Raw genomic sequence first — 18,905 nt, 5'->3', positions numbered from 1 at the left:
GGCCAAGTAAGTGCAACATTGTTACTGGTCTGTCTTCATCTATGGCATCAGCATAGCTCAATTATGTCATCATGTCATAAACAGGAATGTAAACAAGTGAACCACAACAGAGCTCTCACCAGAATTGGGACAAATAGTCAATACAAAGCTGATTTGAAAATGAGAAAGTGATTTCTCCTACCCCAATGGTAGCAGTAAAGGCAAAGGAATCCAGGTACTGGTCCAGGATTCTAGATCTCTCTGTTCCAGATGCAATGGGTAACAACAAGATGCCAGAAAATAGCAGAACAAACGCTAGCCGGAAGGGTCTGGCTCTGGCCTCTCCACCTCTGGGGCTCTACTTTGTTCATCAGGAAAGGGATAAGATCAGACTCAGAGCTTTGTGCTGGCCCTGAATTTCTGTGATTCTAAAACAGAGGCATCCTGAATTCTCTCACAGAAGTCTCTGGAGTCCCGGCTATAATGTAGAGCTGTGAGCTGTGAGTGCGCAGGCCCTGGGAATCCAGATGGCTTTCATGTGGGGCCACTTCTACCCTGGTGACTCTGCTGCTGCTTAATTATCTCAGTAAGAATCTCCAGGGTGCTCATTTTCGTTTTTTTCCCAAGGCCCTCTTTGCAGATCTAAATCTCCATAGTGCCCTTGGAGACATAGCAACTCCCTTACTGGGATTATAGGGCCTAATTTTTCAAATTCATAAACAATTCATCAGCTAAATTGGCATTAGTCGGCATACTTGCTGCTCACTTTGTTTGTTGACTTGGCCATACTATGAGGATATCGATCAGAGAAGCCATCATCCCCTGAGTTTCTAGGTGATGCAGATTTAACAAAACTGAGAAGACAGTGTCTATATACCTGTTCCCCCACTTTCTGTGCCGACCACCTCTCAGTACTGGCAATCAACAATTGATATGTAATACATCGCATCTCCCCTCTTTCAGGACGGAAGCAACTGTTTAGACGATATAACTACCTTATCTACTAGACTTGGTTGATAATTTTTCCTTTAAGGATTTTTAGCCAGCCCGATTACTAAAGTATTCTCTGCTGGAATAATTTTGCTGTGTATATGAGTGTATAGTGGTGAAACCGTCCTCATAGAAGCCATTCAGACATGTGCTTTTCATATCAAGTTTAGTACACCCCATATCTCTTCCTTTATTTTACTTCTTTTTTTCTTCCTCTTCTTTTCAAATTCAAGTCTTGTACTAAAGGTGACTGTTAGGGAAAGGTAATCTATTCACTAAGGATTAGGCAGGGATGAAGGCAGAAAAATGACCAGATGCTGAAGTTAAGTAGAAGAAGATGAAAGTGTATGGTTTCAATGCCAGTGCATTTCCTTGATATAGACACTATTTGCAAAGATCAGTCACTTTCAATGACCTGAAGGTATACAGGATAAATTCACACATAGACTTCTGAAATTGCCTTTCAGCAGCACCAGCTTTAGATACTAATAGCACCTCAGATCCCAACTCACGCCGTATACAGAACTTCAAGCCCTAGTAGATGTTAGTAGGGATCTCAAGATATCTGCAAATTCCCAAGTCCATTCTGGTGTCTCTCTCTCTCTGCCTTTTCAAATGATGTATCTTTCTTGCAAATAGTAATCTTCAAGCTCTTCAGAAGCCCTCATGTACCTTTTGAAATACAGTCATAGGATTGGTTCTTGAGATCATCCTCCTACGATTATTAGTCCCTTATATAAAATGGTGTAATGTTTGCATACAATTTATGTACATCTTCCTGTATACTTTGTCATTGCCAGATTATACATAATACCTAACATAACGTGAAAGCCATATAAACACTTGCCATACTGTTTTGTTTAGGTAATAATGACAAGGGGGAAAGGATAGACATGAATTCAGCACAGTCGAAATGTTTTCTAAATCTTTCTGATTTGATATTGATGATATCTATGAATACAGAACCCGTGAATATGGAGAATGCATTGTGCATTCCATTTTTAGTTTTGCCAAGGGTAGTTGTGAAGGAGAGACCAACAGATTTCCCTTGATATACAAAATGAAATTTCTCTGACAGAATGAAGATTTTTGTAGTCAAAACCAAGGGATGGGTTTGAAGCTAATAATCCTCATCACATCCCCTCCCCCACAAAAAAAGGCCCAGGGATTATTTGGGATGCCATAAATTATTTCCAGCAGAGTACCAGTGTCCCCCATGATCCTCTCCGCTCTCTGAAGTTCTGCTTGATTACCATCAGTATCACAAGGGCTCTCTCGGGTGCTTACTATGAGCAATGCTGTTCTGGTCATCCTGCCTGAACCCCACCTCCTATTGGCAACTCCCTAAGCTCCTTACTCACATTACTCCATCAACAGAATACAGAGCACACAAACCCATTTTAATATTGGCCTAAGCAAAGCTTAATTATGAAGAGAAAGCTCTTGCAGAAAACAATCACGTAATGCATTCTCCAATGAAACAGGAGTACCTGTGGATTATCTGTGCCCCGGCTTCCCTTCACACAATATTGGAGCATTTATGCCATGTTGTTCTTGGATAATGTCCCATCCCAAAATGGTATCAGGTTTGACCCTATTGGTGTTTACCACCTCAGCTAGCAAGTGTAGTAGAAACTAAACTTCAAGAGATATTCAGCTTCTTGTCAGACATCATTGGCACAGAATTACATGGACAGCTTCCATGTAAGGTCTACTGATCATTAACTAGTATACTGACCACGGCGCTTATTTTTCCATTTGAGTATGGAGCTGACTGGGGAGATGCCTTGTGAAGCAGGGTTTTCCCACTTAGCACATCTGAATATTTACTAGCAGGTAAACTAATGAAAAGGAGGTAAGTCCATCCCTCGACATCCCTATGTGTGCTTTATTAACTCTGTTCCCAATGACATGGACAGCCTTCACTGCAGATGAGAAAGGACTTGACATCACAGGTTGAATTCAGGCAAGTCCGTCCCAGCTCCCCCACAAGAACAACTGGTGTGCTGACCCAGCAAGGCCCGCAGGATTACTGCACAATGAAAGAACATTAGGCTTTTAGAAAAGTTGGGAGCCCTCAAATTTGGCTAAGAGCAGGGGTTGGCAAACTATAGCTTGTAGGCCAGATCTGACCCTCAGTCCTTTTGTTTTTGTTTTGTTTTGTTTTGTTTTAAGGCCTCTCTGGTGTTAAGAATGGCTTTTGTATTTTTAAATAGTTGTGAAAAAAAGAATATACAATTGAGACTTGATGTGGCCCACAATGCCAATGTAGGTATTATCTAGCCCTTTAGAGACAAAGTATGCTGACTACTAGCTAAATGTCTCTCCTTCTTGTGGAATGAGGTTCCAAAAATCCTATGCGTGTTCAGTAAAGTAGATCTTTGGTCTAGATCTTACTTCAACAGCCTCTCTTTTGCCATCACAGAAGGGTGCTTCTGGTTGTTTCTAAAAGCTTAGAATTCTGTGTAGTATCTCGAAGAGACAGAAGGGGGTACTCAATTTTAGTTTGAGATGCTTTTGCTTTGAATGTTTTTATTTGTTGGTTGGTCGGTTTACATTTGGAGTCAGTCTTTGAGATTTGCACAGAAGTTGAGAAAGAATAAAAATGTACTCTATGTCAACTAACAACACGGAATCATTGTTTCCTAGCACATAGAACAGCAGGACATCCATGCATAAACACATAAAGTAGCTGCTTCAAGCAGCTGCATTTGTCATTCTGTGGTACCACCTTTTGGGGGACTATGGAAAAGATGATTTTATTTATTTTCATATTGGAATGCAGAATGGATGATGTGTTTACATGATAGTTGAAAACATATTACAATTTATTAACAAGTTGAGATGAAGACATTCTACTCTAGGATATGACAGTCACAATAATTCAAAAGGCTTAACCCTGGCATGCTGTGTGTAATTATAGGTATTTTTCATGATACGTGAGTTATCAACATCTTAAAGGTGTACAAATTATACTGTGATCTCTGGCTTTTCTCCATACCCACTTTTAAAGGCAAAGACTTAAACTCAGGTGAAGAATCAAAGAAAAGTACCTAGACTTTGTCTCTACCCTTCACACATGCTATTCCCAGAGATATCCAGGTTAGGGGTGTGGCTACTCCCACCTGCAGACCCTACTCCCCCCCCTCCCACACCTGTAGACCCAAGTCCAGGTGCTGTGGTCCTTTCCCACAGAGTTTCACTTTTCCATCCACATTAGGTCCTTAGCTTTCCTTGGAAACTTGGCACTTTCCAGGTGACTGTTCCTATCTTTTTGTTACCTTGCCTCCAGTTGGCCATGTCTACCAGGGTCTCTCTGGTTGTGACTCTACCAGCATTTAAGGGCTGGGATGGCATTGGAAGAAGTCAAACGGTCCAGCCCAGAACAGCCACGAGTTCAGTGTAGATCCCTACTGTGGAAACACACCCAGGGAGACATACTTTCCTTTTGTCACCTTTTCTCATGATCTTTGCAGCTCTTTCCACCTGGTTTAGAGTAGTCTTGAGGATCTGGGTGGGGATCGTAACTCCAGTTCCTTCACCAGCCCTGGCCTGGGTTTGCTCTCCCACAACCCCTTCCTCTTCCTGGGAAGCATAAACTGAGCCGCTTCTACCAGCTCAAACCTGTGATCCCAAACTCACTGGAGAGTTTGGCTTTCAGGTTTTGGCAAGGAGACCTCTTGCCCATCAGGTCAGCATGAATAAAGATTTCTTTCTTTTTCAAAGTCAAACATCAACTGAAACTGTCTGCATTCTTTCCCTCTCCCCCTCCCTCTCCCTTTCTCTCTCCCTCTTCCTGCAATTTAACCCCTTTCTTTTAAGAGCATATCCAGGACATTTAGTGGGAATCTTTTCCTATGAGACCACCGCAAAATCTACTATATGTAAAATTTGAAAGCCAAATCAATTCTAAGCCAATCTTATCATTTTTAAAGTATGTTTATCCAGCTTTGTAGCAGGAACAGGCACACTGTTTGAAGGCCACATGCTTTTCAAACCTTGGTTGCAACACGTTTTCCCCATTTTGAAACTGTCTTTATCTAGCAGAGAAAACGAAAATCTATTTGACAAAGTGCCACTCTGGCCAGTTTATCTTGCAATATGGCTTTAGCTCACTGAGTCTATTGATTTCCTTAAATTAATGTTTACAGAATGCTACTGAATTTTGCTCAACAGAACATTGTTCTTTTGAAGCTTTGTGAAAGAAAGAAAGAAACAAAAAAGAAAGAAAGGAAGGAAGAAAGAAAGACAGACAGACAGAAAGGAAAGAAAGAAAGGAAAGAAAGACAGAAAGACAAAGACAGACAGACAGACAGAAAGAAAGGAAGAAAGAAAGAAAGACAGAAGGAAGGAAGAAAAGAAAGAAAGAAAGAGAAAGAAAGGAAGAAAGAGAGAAAGAAAGGAAGGAAGGAAGAGAGAAAAGGAAGGAAGGAAAGAAAGAAAGACATAGACTGTTACTGGCATGTGTTCCTTTGCTTAGACCAAGGTAACTTAGTTTTAGGTGTGTGTGTGTGTGTGTGTGTGTGTGTGTGTGTGTGTGTGTGTGTGTGTGTGTGTGTGTGTGTGTGTGTGTGTGTGTGTGTGTGTGTGTGTGTGTGTGTGTGTGTGTGTGTGTGTGTGTATGTGTTGTTTAAAGACAACCTTGGACTATAACCACTTCCTATAAGCATTTGGTCTTCAGGTATTTAAATAGCAAAACATATGATTAAGAATTGTGTCTGTATTTGGCACCCTAAACTGCATGGGTATTAAATTAATTGAATCCTCTAAAGTTTGTGAAGGCTGAAAGTCCCCTGGAGCATGGGAGGGAGAGAGATTTTAGTTGTGAAGAATCTTTCCCTGTCTGATTTGGTGTAACTGTGCAGGCAGTTGAACACAGCTTCACAGCCAGTACTCCTGGACAATGCTAGTCTTTCCAAACATAGGTTAGAGCATCCTAATAAAATTCAAATGCCAGTTAGTCACTTGGTAGGAACTCTAAATATAACACCTTGCTCTTTGACTGTGGAGTTCAGTGTTTAATATACAAAAACTAATCCCTAAAGATGATTTTAAAACTCGCTTTCCCAGGGAAGTATATACATCCATTCAGCTTACCAACACTGCAGAAAAGCAGGAATCTGAGTCATAAAATTATGAAATGAGCAAAAGAAAACTTTGAAGCAATTTTCTCAATCTGTTTGACTCAGCCAATAAAATAGTCTAAGCAAACCTTAAAGTATCTCCCAGACAATGCCTAGCACACGTTTATGAACCACTATGAAGTGCTTACCAGGAATTAAAGTCCTTCTTAAAGGTGTAAACCACAACCTTAAATCTGAATGCTATTTTATACCATTTGAGGCATGTTTCTATTTGCTTTCCCACCTGATCCTTCTTTGTATAGAAAGGGCATTGGAAGCGAATCCTCCTCCTTTCATTGTGTCTCTGCTTCTAAGGGCCAGTGAGTCCTAGCTGTACCACAGATAAATGCATGCACAATTGCAAAGAATCTTGTGACCATATTTCATAGCTCCCTGATTCCTCTTTTCTGCCTCTGGCAGGGGTGGGCAAAGAGCAGTAATAAGGTATCTGTTCTTGTCTCTTCATCTGATAATCACTATGAAGAGTTACTAAAGCATCTGAGTTTATCCATTTAAGTCCTCTCTGTCCGCAGTGCAGTCCCCTGCTTGTGCCACTGCTGTCAGGAGATAGGGCTCTCCTTCATCAATATTTACTTACCAAACAGCAGGGCTGGGCGAGTTTGTTTAGAGGAATCATGTGCACACTGGGGTGAATGAATGCTTGGGAAAGTACTTCAACTGTTTGCTTCTTTCCCTAGGATCATAGTGTACAAGTGTATATGCACACGCGGGTAGATGTCCTTTTTCCTTTGAACTGTTCCATAGACACTTAGAAGTCAACCAAAAAAAAATACCTTGCTAGCTTTGCTTGAGACATTGTTCACCATGCCAGAGAGCTCACAATATGAATTCAGTTTTGAAAAACCCCACAGTAGAGTTTGATTTTCTCTTCTAGGCTCCTATATAAGTTAAGCATGTTGAGACAGGCGCTTAGGATGAACGCAATGTACAAGCATCTTTCTTTAACCCCTTTCAGATGAGTTAAAGGGAAGAAAATGGAGATGGAAGCAATCAAAATAGTTTAATAAGAAAACACTGTGTATTTCGGATGGCTTTACACACACACACACACACACACACACACACCCCACACTTAAAGTCCAGAGCAAAACCAGTGGGTCTGCAGATGTCAGAGCTAGTTTCAAGCATTCGATGTGTTTCCCTCTGATCACAAATACAAATTCCAGGTACTGAAGTTGAGAACTCTGTTCTTTCAACTTCACTGAAACAATTGGTTGGAAGGCTCCCCATCCAGGCCTTCAGTGTGGGCTGACTTAGAGGCATCTGGGCTAGTTTGAGGGGTTTTGTTTCAGTGCATGGGGAGGGGGTGGGGAGTTATTTATTTATTTGATTTTGTGAATCAGAGTTGTAAAAGCCATGTGAAATATTCATGCAGAATAGTCTGAGAAGCCCGTTTTCTGTTTTATTTACTGCACAGTAGAACAGCCACAGCGGATTAGTTCTACAATACCCGTAACAAAAGCCCAACAGCTGATGCATGTGATGTTAGGAGGTGACAAAACAGTTAAAGTATGCTGCTGGCTACAGGCAAGCCGTCAGCAGATGCAGACAAAAGGGCTTGTGACAAGAATAACTCTCTCTCCAAGGCGAGCAGTGAAGAGTATCCAAAATACCAGTACCCTTTTCTCCTTGACATTGTCTTCTTACAGTCAGCATTTTATTGCCCTTTCATAGTATTAAAAAAAAAGTGGAGGAGGAGGAAGAAAAGAAAACCCACACACAAACTAATTCACCAAGATGCTAGGCAGGATTTGACTTTTACATCTCATAGCCAGTTCTGATCGTACATATGCATCCATCTCCATTTTTCTGTTAGAAGAAGTTTGAGAGGGGGAGAAAAATGAGCCCCAAAGATGAACTATAAAGATGATTTCCCTTGATAAGATTGGAATCTATTGATAAACTTAATAGGCCATTTGAGCTGTGGTTACTGGGAAGGGCTGAGGAGAGAGGTGATGCACATTTATTTGCTATCCATTTCATTGAAGATGATTTCAATGATGAATCAAGGCCAGTCAGCCAGATCTTAAAGGGGATCAAGGATGGAGGGGTGTCCATGGAGACCTGTGCAAAGGGCAAGGTTACGGTCCCCCGCAAGAGGCTGATGAATGAGCTTATGGATGTATCAGAGGTGTGAAAAATCAGCTGCTCTGTCTCCAGAAAATAGGAGAGCCTGTCTTCTTTTTAACCTTTGTAATTCCCCTTCTATTCTCTGTGACATTCATTCAGCTGCCAAGAGCGTTTGGCAAGGTTTGGGCCAGCAAGCACACTTCCAGTGACCGCTAACCTTGGTATGTCCTGACACTTATGATGAGTATCTGCAGGACACAGAAGGCAGGCAGCCTGCTATGTCAGGCTTTTATTATGTACTGCAGAGGCTAGGGACAGTCAGTTTAATAAAACAAATCATCCTTGAAGGTAAAGCAACTGGGAAGAGGAAGAGAAAGACAGGGAGAAAAAAAGTCTTTGCCACTCATTCTGATTTAAGATAATAATAATAATAATAATTAATATAGCAGAATAGCCACTCAAGCCAGCACAGTGTGTGTGCCTGCAACCCAGCTGTGGACTTAGCAAACTTGAAATGTCTTTCTCTCATTTCCCTGAAGACTTCAAGGCCTGAGGAATCTTGAGTACAAACAATTGTGGTGAAACTGGTAGATGCTGTTGGCCGGCCCCTTTTGCATGTACTCAAGTACCTCGTCACAAGCCTATTCTCCAAATGTCAAGGCAAGACTATTTGGGGGTGAGGTTCCTATATTGGGATGGCTTTTTATCAAAGCAAAGTTTCCACTCTCCCCTCCTGAAGAACGCCTGGGCAAAGCAGCTCCCACAATAGCCTGAGAGTTTGAGCCAGAGGCTTTGGAAGCCTTTTGTTTTTTTTTCCCCCCTGTGGCATGTCCAAAGGCACAGCCTTCCCCCTCCTGCCCCCACCCCCAGCAGCCTTCATTGTCTTGCATTCCAGTGGCTTGATTGACTGTTGCCACCTGATGCTGAGGAGATAGACTGTAGGGTTCATTCTGCAGATTGTTGGGTTCTATTAAAAGAAACCTAGATAAGGGATTATTTGTCACTAAGGGATTTTCTGCAGATGTTTATTAATGATTGGAAAGCTATTAGATATGAGGAGGTGCAGAAAAATATGGGTAAGATCATGACCATAACCCTGAGTTCTAAGATGACCCCCCTGAAATGCGAGGAGGGCCTCTCCCATGCTCTAGTAAATGAAGGTGGGAAAGTTTTCATGTAGAGAGCAGAGGGTGCCTGTTTTCATGGGTGAGGTTTCAACCTGTGGAGGAAAGTCACTGGCATCCTCTTGGAAGATTAGTTGCTACCTGGCACGGTACCTTTGGAGCCACCAAAAAAAGAAGCTGAGATGCTCCAGTATTAGAGGATCTCATTATAAAGTTCTTTTACCTAGCCTAGTCCATTTTGTTTGAGTTTTGCTTTAGAGCAAGTACTAAATTGGCAGAGAATTTCATTTGCATAAAGAATTCATCCATTTTCAATCCTAAACAGGCAACCAAAGCTTCTTGCTGGGAATTGGTTACACCATTTCCATTTTTCTTGAAGCTACTAGCTCCTTGGAAGTCGTTTTTTTTCTCTGTTACAGATTCACAAATTCCCCAAGATATGATACGTTGGAAAAGCCCAAGTGGCAAAAAAAGGCATTAAACCAGGTGCTGGCGGCTCATACCTACAATCTTAATCCTAGCCACTCAGGAGGCTGAAATCTGAGGATCATTGTTCAAAACTACCCCAAGCAGGAAAGTCCATGAGATTCTTATCTCCAATTAACCCCAGAAAACTTTAAGGGGCACTGTGGCTCAAAGTAGTAGAGTGCTAGCCTTGAGCTCAGGGACAGCAGCCAGGCCCCCAGTTCAAGCCCCATGACTGACCCTCCCCCCCAAAAAAATAAGACATTAAGAAGGGAGCCAGCACAGTTTAATGGAGGTACGTGTATTTATATAAGTCTTTTGAATAATTTCTTCATCTCAGAGAATCTCATCATTTTTACATCCTTAAAATGATGCTTTCTGAGATCTCTGCTGACTTTCAATTCTCTTATTTTATCATTTTAAGCTTCTTTTTTTTAAGTATTGAGGGAGAATATAAGTGTGACACCAGAGCAATCTGACTAAGAGCAAAAGGTGAAGTCCCATCATCAACTATTCTGTTTATCATATGGTTTTCCCCAAAAGACTTTTTTTTTTTCTTTTTGCTTATATTGTGCTGAGGAATCAAACCCAGGGCCTCAGGCATGCAAGGCAAGCGCTCTACCACTGAGCCACCTTCCCAGCCCTTCCCCAAAAGACTCTTGAGCACAATGGGTGAACACGGAATAAAAACTGTGACCCCTTATCTAACAACACGTTATGGAAAGGTAATTACAGCTACCTGTGAATAGGTAAAAAGTTAAACATCAAGACACAGATACAAAGATATCCTAAGGCAGCCCACAATGAAGACCATACGAAATGAATGTTTAAAACAGGAGGCAAACCACTCAAACAACAAGAATGGTGAATTATAAATTTATGTGGCCAAGTACACACCACCTCCAAAAGAATCTCTATGTTCTCATGCAAATCCCACAACCACCCTCCTTCCTCTGAGACTTGTGCTCTTCTAGATGATTCTCCCTACTTTGACACTCTCCACAAGGTCCTCCTTCCCTGATTCCTAGGTCACATGACTTGCTGTGGGTGGGGCTTGGGGTGGGCAAGGCTTCCTGACTTCCGGCTTTCTTTGAAGCCTCTGCCCACATCATTCTTCCTTCAAAGCTCTCTGCCATGCTGCAAAGTTTCGTGGAGGCCTGTTGCCAAAGGTCAATGACAACCACACTTCTTGAAATGTTTGTTTCAATAAATGTCGACAGTTACGTTTCTGTAGCATTTGGCTAACAGCTCCCAAAACAAGTAGTTAAGAGTGGGTAGTTATTCTGCCTAACTGTGCTTCAGCCAGATTCCCTCTCTCAGCAATGCTCATTTGATAAAATGTGGAGGATTATCTTTGGGAGGAGCAGGAAAGAATACTCCAAAATACCTGAATACCTTTTCATTTGGATAAAGTGCGTGGGAGGGCTAAGCACTCCCCCAGCAAGTCCCCATGTGTCTATAGAGACTTTAAGGGAAAGTCACCAAGGGTGATGTTGAACTCTCCAGATGAGATCACAGCTGGAACTGATAGTTCTCACCTCTATGGGAGCCAAGGCTCTGGTGATTTCCCAGGAAACATTGGAAAATGACTGGACAGATGGACAAATGTCAATGTGATCTGAGCGATTGTTCAAAATTCTCCCTTTTTCTAGACTCCAAAAGGAGACTTTTGTTTGTTTCTGGGGAGTTACTAGATTTTCCTAAAAAGCACATTGCTACTGAGAGCAACAAACTTCGTTTGTTTTAGTTTTTCTTTACCAGTTGCTTTCTACTGCACCAGTAGAGCCAACGTAGGGAGAAAGAGACTGAGCATGGGTAACATGGCCATACTTCCCCTTGATTTTGGCAAGTGACATGTCTGAATGGAGATGAAAATCTTTCATCTGTTACATATATGTAGACAGATGTAGCTACAAGTACAACTATAGTACTCTTGTCTCTTCCTACATCTGCACCTCATGTGAAAGTAAAATGTTTCTAATGTAGAAGTACCCCACCAAAAGAAATGTAGTGAGTGTCAATGTGTACTTGAAATGATGCTGAGTCCATTATATTGGCATGAAGAGATGTAGACTATACAATGCCCCATATGAGTAACTTACAAAGAATACTAAGAATATCAATAGTTACCCCTTCTCCTAGCCAAGATGCCAGAATAGTAAACCAGAAACTCAGAGAACACACACACACACACACACACACACACACACTCAATTGCTATGGAAGAGAAAGTTTAACAAATAGGGATGGAAAAACAGGAGTTTTGTTTATTTGTTTGTTTATTTTTTTTTTGCCAGTACTGGAGCTTGAGCTCAAGGCCTCATGCTCTTTTTCACTCAAGGCTAGTGCTCTACCACTTGAGCCACATCTCCATTTCCAGCTCTTTGCTGGTTGATTGGAGATAAGAGTCTCTCAGATTTGTCTTCCCAGGTTGGCTTCCAACCTTGATCCTTAGATCTCAGCCTTCTGAGTAGCTAGGATTAAAGGTGTGAGCCACCTGCCCCTCTCTTCCCCCTTCCCCCCCGCCCCCCGCCCGCTTTGATTTTCATATAGTATAATTGGGATAAATCACCCTTGTATAGAGGTTGGGATAGTGGAATAACATTCAAATTCATCATGTGGCATTGTGCCTCACACATACTGAGCACTCCATAAATGTTATTTGTAGTAATTATCTGTTTGGGTGATTATAAATCATTCTTCAGTGGAACAATTCTCCTCTCTGAGTAAAATAGCTTCTGGTGTAGTAGCTTAGCATTAACTTTGATATTTCCTGATTTTGGATTGATGCCATTATCTTACTCATTTTTTGTATGTTGAGTGTCTTATAGTACAGATTAATATACAACTGAGTTTTCAAGTGAGCAGTTTTCTAATAAAAACAGGAAACAGATTTTTAGATTTTCTTCATTGACTGTGTGGGTTTCATTTATATAGATGCTCAATTATTTATTGTTCTATTTGAGAGCACATTTTCTTTTCACAATGGCAATTGTCAGGCAATACGAATTAAAATCTGAAAATGGATCTGTGGGGAATCCCAAATATTGGGTCCCCTTTCTCCATCCTAATGTTCACGACGAACTCCTTGTTGTTCAATAAGTTGTCATGTCTTCTTTGTACAAGCCTCTTTTTCAACTTTATGAAGCTGTCAACCCCCACAACAATGGTGCTATATATAACAACTTTACATAAGAGAATAGAGGCTGGCCATTTTTAGAAAATGCAGGTGTCATGTAAGCCCTTTTCTCAAAGAATGAACTTAGCTCAGTTTCCTTTGAAGAACTACAGACTTGAAACTGAAAACTTTATTAATGCCATTGTCTCCTTGTATCAGCAGGTTCCAGAGAGATTCCTGGAAGTTGCGCAGATCACATTACGGGAGTTTTTCAATGCCATTATCGCAGGCAAAGATGTTGATCCTTCCTGGAAGAAGGCCATCTACAAGGTCATCTGCAAGCTGGATAGTGAAGTCCCTGAGATTTTCAAATCCCCGAACTGCCTACAAGAGCTGCTTCATGAGTAGAAATTTCAACAACTCTTTCTGAATGTATGAATAGTAGCAGTCCTCTTTGGATGTCCAACTTGTATGTGTTGAGATTTTGATTTCAGATATATGTGTGTGGGAGGCATGGATATGTTATGAAATCAGCTGGTAATTCCTCCTCATCAACTTTCTCTCATTTCCTTTGGTTTTCCATTACAAAGGGATGGTTCTCTTCTTTCTACCTTTAGTTTACTTTTGCCCAAGGCCCTTAACATTTGAAGACTTAACCTAGGATTGATTTTCAGGGAAAAAAAAAGAGAAGAATGTTGGCATGTGTAAAGTTTCTCTTTGCAAGGAAGGGCATTTGTTCAAGATGCATCTGCTTGATTAATGGCATATTGTAATAATGAGAGGTGGAGGCAAATCCGTGACAGAGCCCAACTCTACAGATGGTGATGTGTCTCTTGCTTTTACTGTTAAGCAGGTCTGAAAGTCTGAAAATTCAATGGAACCACTTCATACACTTAAAAACTTTGTTTGGTTTGGATTCATTAAGTAATATTTCTTAATATGTTTAAAACTATTGCTGAGGGCAGATGAGCAGCTCACTTTTTTAAAAATACCCTAAAAGACCAAATTTTAAAAGAAAAATCACCACTATCAAGCTTTTCCTAAGAGAACCTAACAGTAGGTTCTCCTGATCTAACTGGTTCCTAACAAAGGCAAAGCAATTGTTTTACAAAACTGAAGATGAGACCAGAAACTTATACATGGTCCTCTAGCTCCCCATGTGTACTTTATAGCAGGTTCTTTATAATAAATGAGCTTAGATCCGTTGTCATAGAGAAAACTCTATAACTTGTAATCATTTCTATTTATTTTGCTTCAGATATTGAAAGGCACATAAGTTGCAAGGTGACTCTTGGCTCCAGTTTGTTTATATGCTTAAAAGGATTATCATGTCTGTTTAATTAACACTCTTTTCCTAAAACACTAATTTCTGAATACCTTTCTACAGTAAGGAATAAAAGCAATCCCAATTGACCATCAAATCCTTGGCTACACTGGAAGTTTGTTGACAGCTGGTATGGGATTTGATCTTCATTAGGGGATGAAGAGGAGCATGTGTGAGAATGACCTATTTGCATATACAATTCCACACTATGTTGATGGGTGACCACAGTGGGGACCGTCTAAATGTTTCTTCATTTTAGATAGAACATTGTCAAGCAACTGCTAATATCTCTTCTAAGTCAGAAGCTAGTATTGACCAAAATGCACAAGAGTGTATAGCATAGGAAAGTTTGGGGTTATCTCAGAAGACACAATTTCAGTACACCTAAGAAAGCTAGCTGCTATTTTATGCTTTCTTTAATGGTTCTCCTCTTTTATCCTTTCTTTTATTTTGTATCAGTTTTCCAGTGACGTACAATGTCCTACACTTGCATTCAAAAAATCTGAATTGCACTCACACTTGTTTTCTGAGATGGATTTTTGTGTACAGATGCAGCAAGAATTCATTGTTCACTCTGTGTTTTCCAAGCCCTTCCTTCCCCTTAAGTAATTTAATACACACCTCCTAAAATGACACAGTAACAACTCTAGTATTTAAAACTCACAGAACAGAATTTTTCTAAACATCACACTTGCCTTTGGAGAATGCAAATAGACCCATGTGACTGACTAGCTGAGCCGAGCATTATAGTTTAACTTCTGTTATTCTGCTGATGGGCAGGAATTTGGGGACCCAATGATGGTTGGTACAAAGCCTTAAACTTGCTGACTTTAAATAACAGTGCAGTCCTGTGATGCTCTGCCTCATTCAAGAGGCCCTCACAGATGGAGGATGGACAAGGCTAATGTCCCAACCCTTTCTTCACAACTAGGGCCATACTCATCTCCCAACTCACAACCTCTAATACATGCATGCAGAACCAAGAGATAATTTGTTGTTGTTCTGGATTTCTTTTTTTTTTAAAGTCCAAACAATCAATACATTGGAATAGAATACTTTAAAAACAAGAGATAGGAATCCGATCAGCACACAATAGTGAAGTGATCTAGACCACTAGTCACACTCTTTCAACTTGATTCATGGGGAAAAGTATGACATTCATTGTCATGTTGGTTTACAACTGAGTGTTTGCTGTTCCTGGAATTCACAACAAAATATTGCCCTGGTCTTAGTACAAGGCCAAAGCTGTAGCATATTCATCTGGGTAGATGGGTGGCTAGGTATGATCTTAATCTGGAGCAAGTGAAATATCAATTGGGATATATGTGGATTTTTAGTGTTACTTTCCCTTGACTTTCTAATTTAAGTAGACAAATTAGGTGAGTTATGAATGCTCATAACCAAATGCCGATGCACCTATCTACTGAAAATCCCCTATCTACTGAAAATCACCATTCACTGAGGTATAGAAAATATTTCCAAGTAGAAGTCGCAACATGAGAATGAACTCTCTGTGTTCTGAAAATAGAACTCTATCTCTTTGCTTTTTGGTGGGTGCCCCCCCTCCTTTTACAAATATAGAATCTTGTGCCTCCCAGTGCATTGGAAAGTGACAAAAGCCTGTCTCTAGAAACTCCAATTTAACAGTTATTCTTTAAGGAAAAAAATCACATCAAATCTTAGCTCAACTCTCACCAGGTGAAAACTGAATCCATGAGAAAAAGTTAACTTTAAATGGCGAGATTATAAAAGATGAGGAATTGTTTACATAGGAAAAAAAAAGTCTAAAGTCTCTTGTTGAAATTCCACTTTATCACTTGTTTTCTGCTAACCCTAATTATTTTTGCATGTCCACTTGAGGTAATAGTCTGTGCCTAGACTTAAAATGCACCAGCGGGGGGGATTTTAAAAAATCCTTCAAAATACTAGTTTTTCCCACAAGTACAATTGTTCTTGTGCCTTCTGTGGCTTTCGATTTCATCTTTTAACTTTCTTTCCAATTTCTACAGCTGCAATAAACACTAGATTTTCTTTTTCTTTTTTCTGGCTGTTTGACATAATGTTGATAGCTATGCATATTTTGTGTCTTTTTAAAAACAAAGCGGGAGAATACGTTTTTGAAGAAGAGAATTTTTAGAACAGTTTGATACCGCAAATTATTTTTTTCTCAATTGTTTGAGCAGCATTCGAGTTTTGAAAATTCTTGTAGAAGCCAATTTTTTGTAACTGTGGTGCAAATCTTGTGTTTTCTTAGCCTAATAAAAAGTAGTATAGAAGCAATATTTCATACCATGTGCTATGTATGTGTGTGCAGATGTGTGAACATGAGAACACATACACACATATACACACATGTAAAAATATACATATATATGCGTGTGAAGTGGAAAGCTTACCTTTTCCTCTCTAGATTTAAGAACCTATTTTAGGCATTTGTTATGTTTTGTGAAAAGAAGGTTCTATTTGCAGCCACCAAACATTTTAATTTTTACTGTCTCTCTGGCTGTTTAATGAGGAGTTTCACATTAAATGGTTAAAAAAATACATGGAAGATGTTAGAATGTAGTGGTTATTTAAGTCAATGTTCACCCACATATTTGCTTTGTGCCTCCGAGTATTATTTAATTAAAGTGTTTTATGTTTGCAGAATCGTTGTTACTGTACTAGGGATGTGGGTGAATATCATTAAAGAATTAAAACAACAACAATAACAAAAAGAAAAAGAAAGCAGAAACACTAAAGTGAGAGGGGAACTTTTATAAAGCAATGTAAATATTGATCCTTATGGCTGTTGTTACGTAAGACATGAGATTTTAATAAATAATGACATTCTCACATCTGTTTGACTTTATTAGGAACACTACAGTGACTGTACAGACAGTTGAAAGCATTCTTGAAAATCCTGCTCTCTCCTTTTAAAAGATAACAGTCTCTTTTATCAGATATCCAGGGCAAGGGTAATGCAGTTTCTGTAAATTTATGAAATTTCTTTTCAGTGTACATGAAGATGTTTAGTAAGTAGTTCCCCCACACACACTCCCTCTACATACAAACAGGTTAAGATTGAGTTGCAAAGCTCAAAGAGTTAGAAGCTTTCAAATTAGGAGGTCTCACAGAAGTAATCCTAAATTTCATCAGAGAAAATGTGGTTTACAGACTTCTCTGAAAGCAACAGTGTATATGAGGACAGTGGGAATTCTCTTTGCCATGTATATTATATTCATTGGTGTGAATAGTACAAATGTTTCCTTCTGGTACAAGCTCTGTGTTTGCAAATTACAAGAAGCATTGTTTTCAAAAAGCTCCCCTAAAAAAATAATGTAACTGGTCCACATGAGTTAAACAGTTACTATTTTGCACTTATATATGTTATGTTGAAGGAAATGCAGCTTGTTTTCTGTAGATCTGTTGGTTGTAAACCATCTATAAAACTCAAGCTAAAATGCTTGAATTCAGAGCTGGGATCAAAACTGGTATTGGATCTTGACATCTTCTTACAATGATTCTTCTGCATCTATGACAGAATGAAGAAGCGTCTGGACTTTGAGTCTTTTCAGCTGAGCCCTCTCCCACTCGGACACCCCCTAAAATGCGCAAAACTGACAGGAGCAGGAAAGGCCAACTGGCTGGTCTTCCTTTGTGAGAAAACCTTCACTCTGTGGTTTTTAAATACTCTATTCTTCCACTCAAGTGGACAGATCATTTGAAAACTGTGTATCACCACTTCAAATTTAGAACTAGGGGGAAAACAAGTATTTGGAGTTGGTCTCAGAGCCACCTATAAGAATCAAAGATCATGGCTTCTCCCAATATTATCCCAGCCATTTCTCATCTGTATATAGTATAAACCGTGACAAAACACTGCCTTTATATTATTTAGCAATATGTTGTAAATAGCATTATGAAGCTCTTTTTTTGTAATAAAGACCCTTTGATTTGAATATAGTACAATAACTGATAAAGTCAATTTTTGATTTTCTTTTTTTTTTTAGCTAGAGGCAATTTCAATTGTGGATTTTTTTTTGTTATTGTCTATTGTTCTGAAGACTTTGCATAATTTATTGGTTTAATTTATCCTAATTTATTTGATGAAGGTGTACAATTTTGTATTACCAAGGATGTACTGTAATATTAATTGATATGATAAAAAAAACAATGAGACTCTCTGTCCATATTAAAAAGAAAATAAAAAAGGTGCAGTAGACAATTGATTTTAAAGTAAAAGTAAAATAAAATAGTTTGGCAGCTACTAAATTTTAAAACAGGAAAAAAAAAACATAAGTTGTTGTGGGGAGGGTGGGAAGGGGGTTTTACTTTGTGTGTTTTAAGCTTTTGTATATTTTCCAAACTTTTACCTTTTGCTTTGTACCACTTAAAGGATACAGTAGTCCAATTGCCTTGTGTGCCTTCCATTTTCTCTTAAACTGAATGTATGTGCAGTATATATGCAAGCTTGTGCAAAATAAAATATACATTACAAGCTCATGCTGTCTGATCTCTTTTTTTGGTCAAAAAATGCATGATGTTTCAATTCTGGGCCTGGACTAAATTGTAAGACAATTGGCTAATTGTGAGTATAATATCAATATTCAGTTCAGAGTTTTCCTTTCATTACAGTTCTCTCTCTCTCTCTCTGTTTCCTTCCTTCCTTCTTTCCTTCCTTTCTATACTAAACATACAGCACTATGCTT

General features: G+C 39.5%; 1 protein-coding gene across 3 annotated transcripts in view; it reads left to right on the top strand.

Annotated features, from left to right (window-relative positions):
* Positions 1-18,699, top strand: part of Prox1 (prospero homeobox 1) — a 54,092-nt gene extending 35,393 nt beyond the window's left edge. For 2 of the 3 annotated variants that reach the window (XM_042681926.1, XM_042681925.1), the window contains exon 5: positions 13,113-18,699. In XM_042681926.1, coding sequence (XP_042537860.1) covers positions 13,113-13,298 — 186 coding nt within the window. In that variant the 3' untranslated portion in view covers positions 13,299-18,699. The remainder of the gene's footprint in view (positions 1-13,112) is intronic. The other variant, XM_042681928.1, reaches the window with a different exon arrangement.
* The last annotated feature ends 206 nt before the right edge of the window (positions 18,700-18,905 follow it).

The sequence above is a fragment of the Dipodomys spectabilis genome, unplaced genomic scaffold (genome assembly GCF_019054845.1).
Source record: "Dipodomys spectabilis isolate Male_0828 unplaced genomic scaffold, ASM1905484v1 ptg000069l, whole genome shotgun sequence".
In the NCBI taxonomy this organism is placed as follows: Eukaryota; Metazoa; Chordata; class Mammalia; order Rodentia; family Heteromyidae; genus Dipodomys; species Dipodomys spectabilis.
This window is presented reverse-complemented; position numbering and strand designations above follow the sequence as displayed.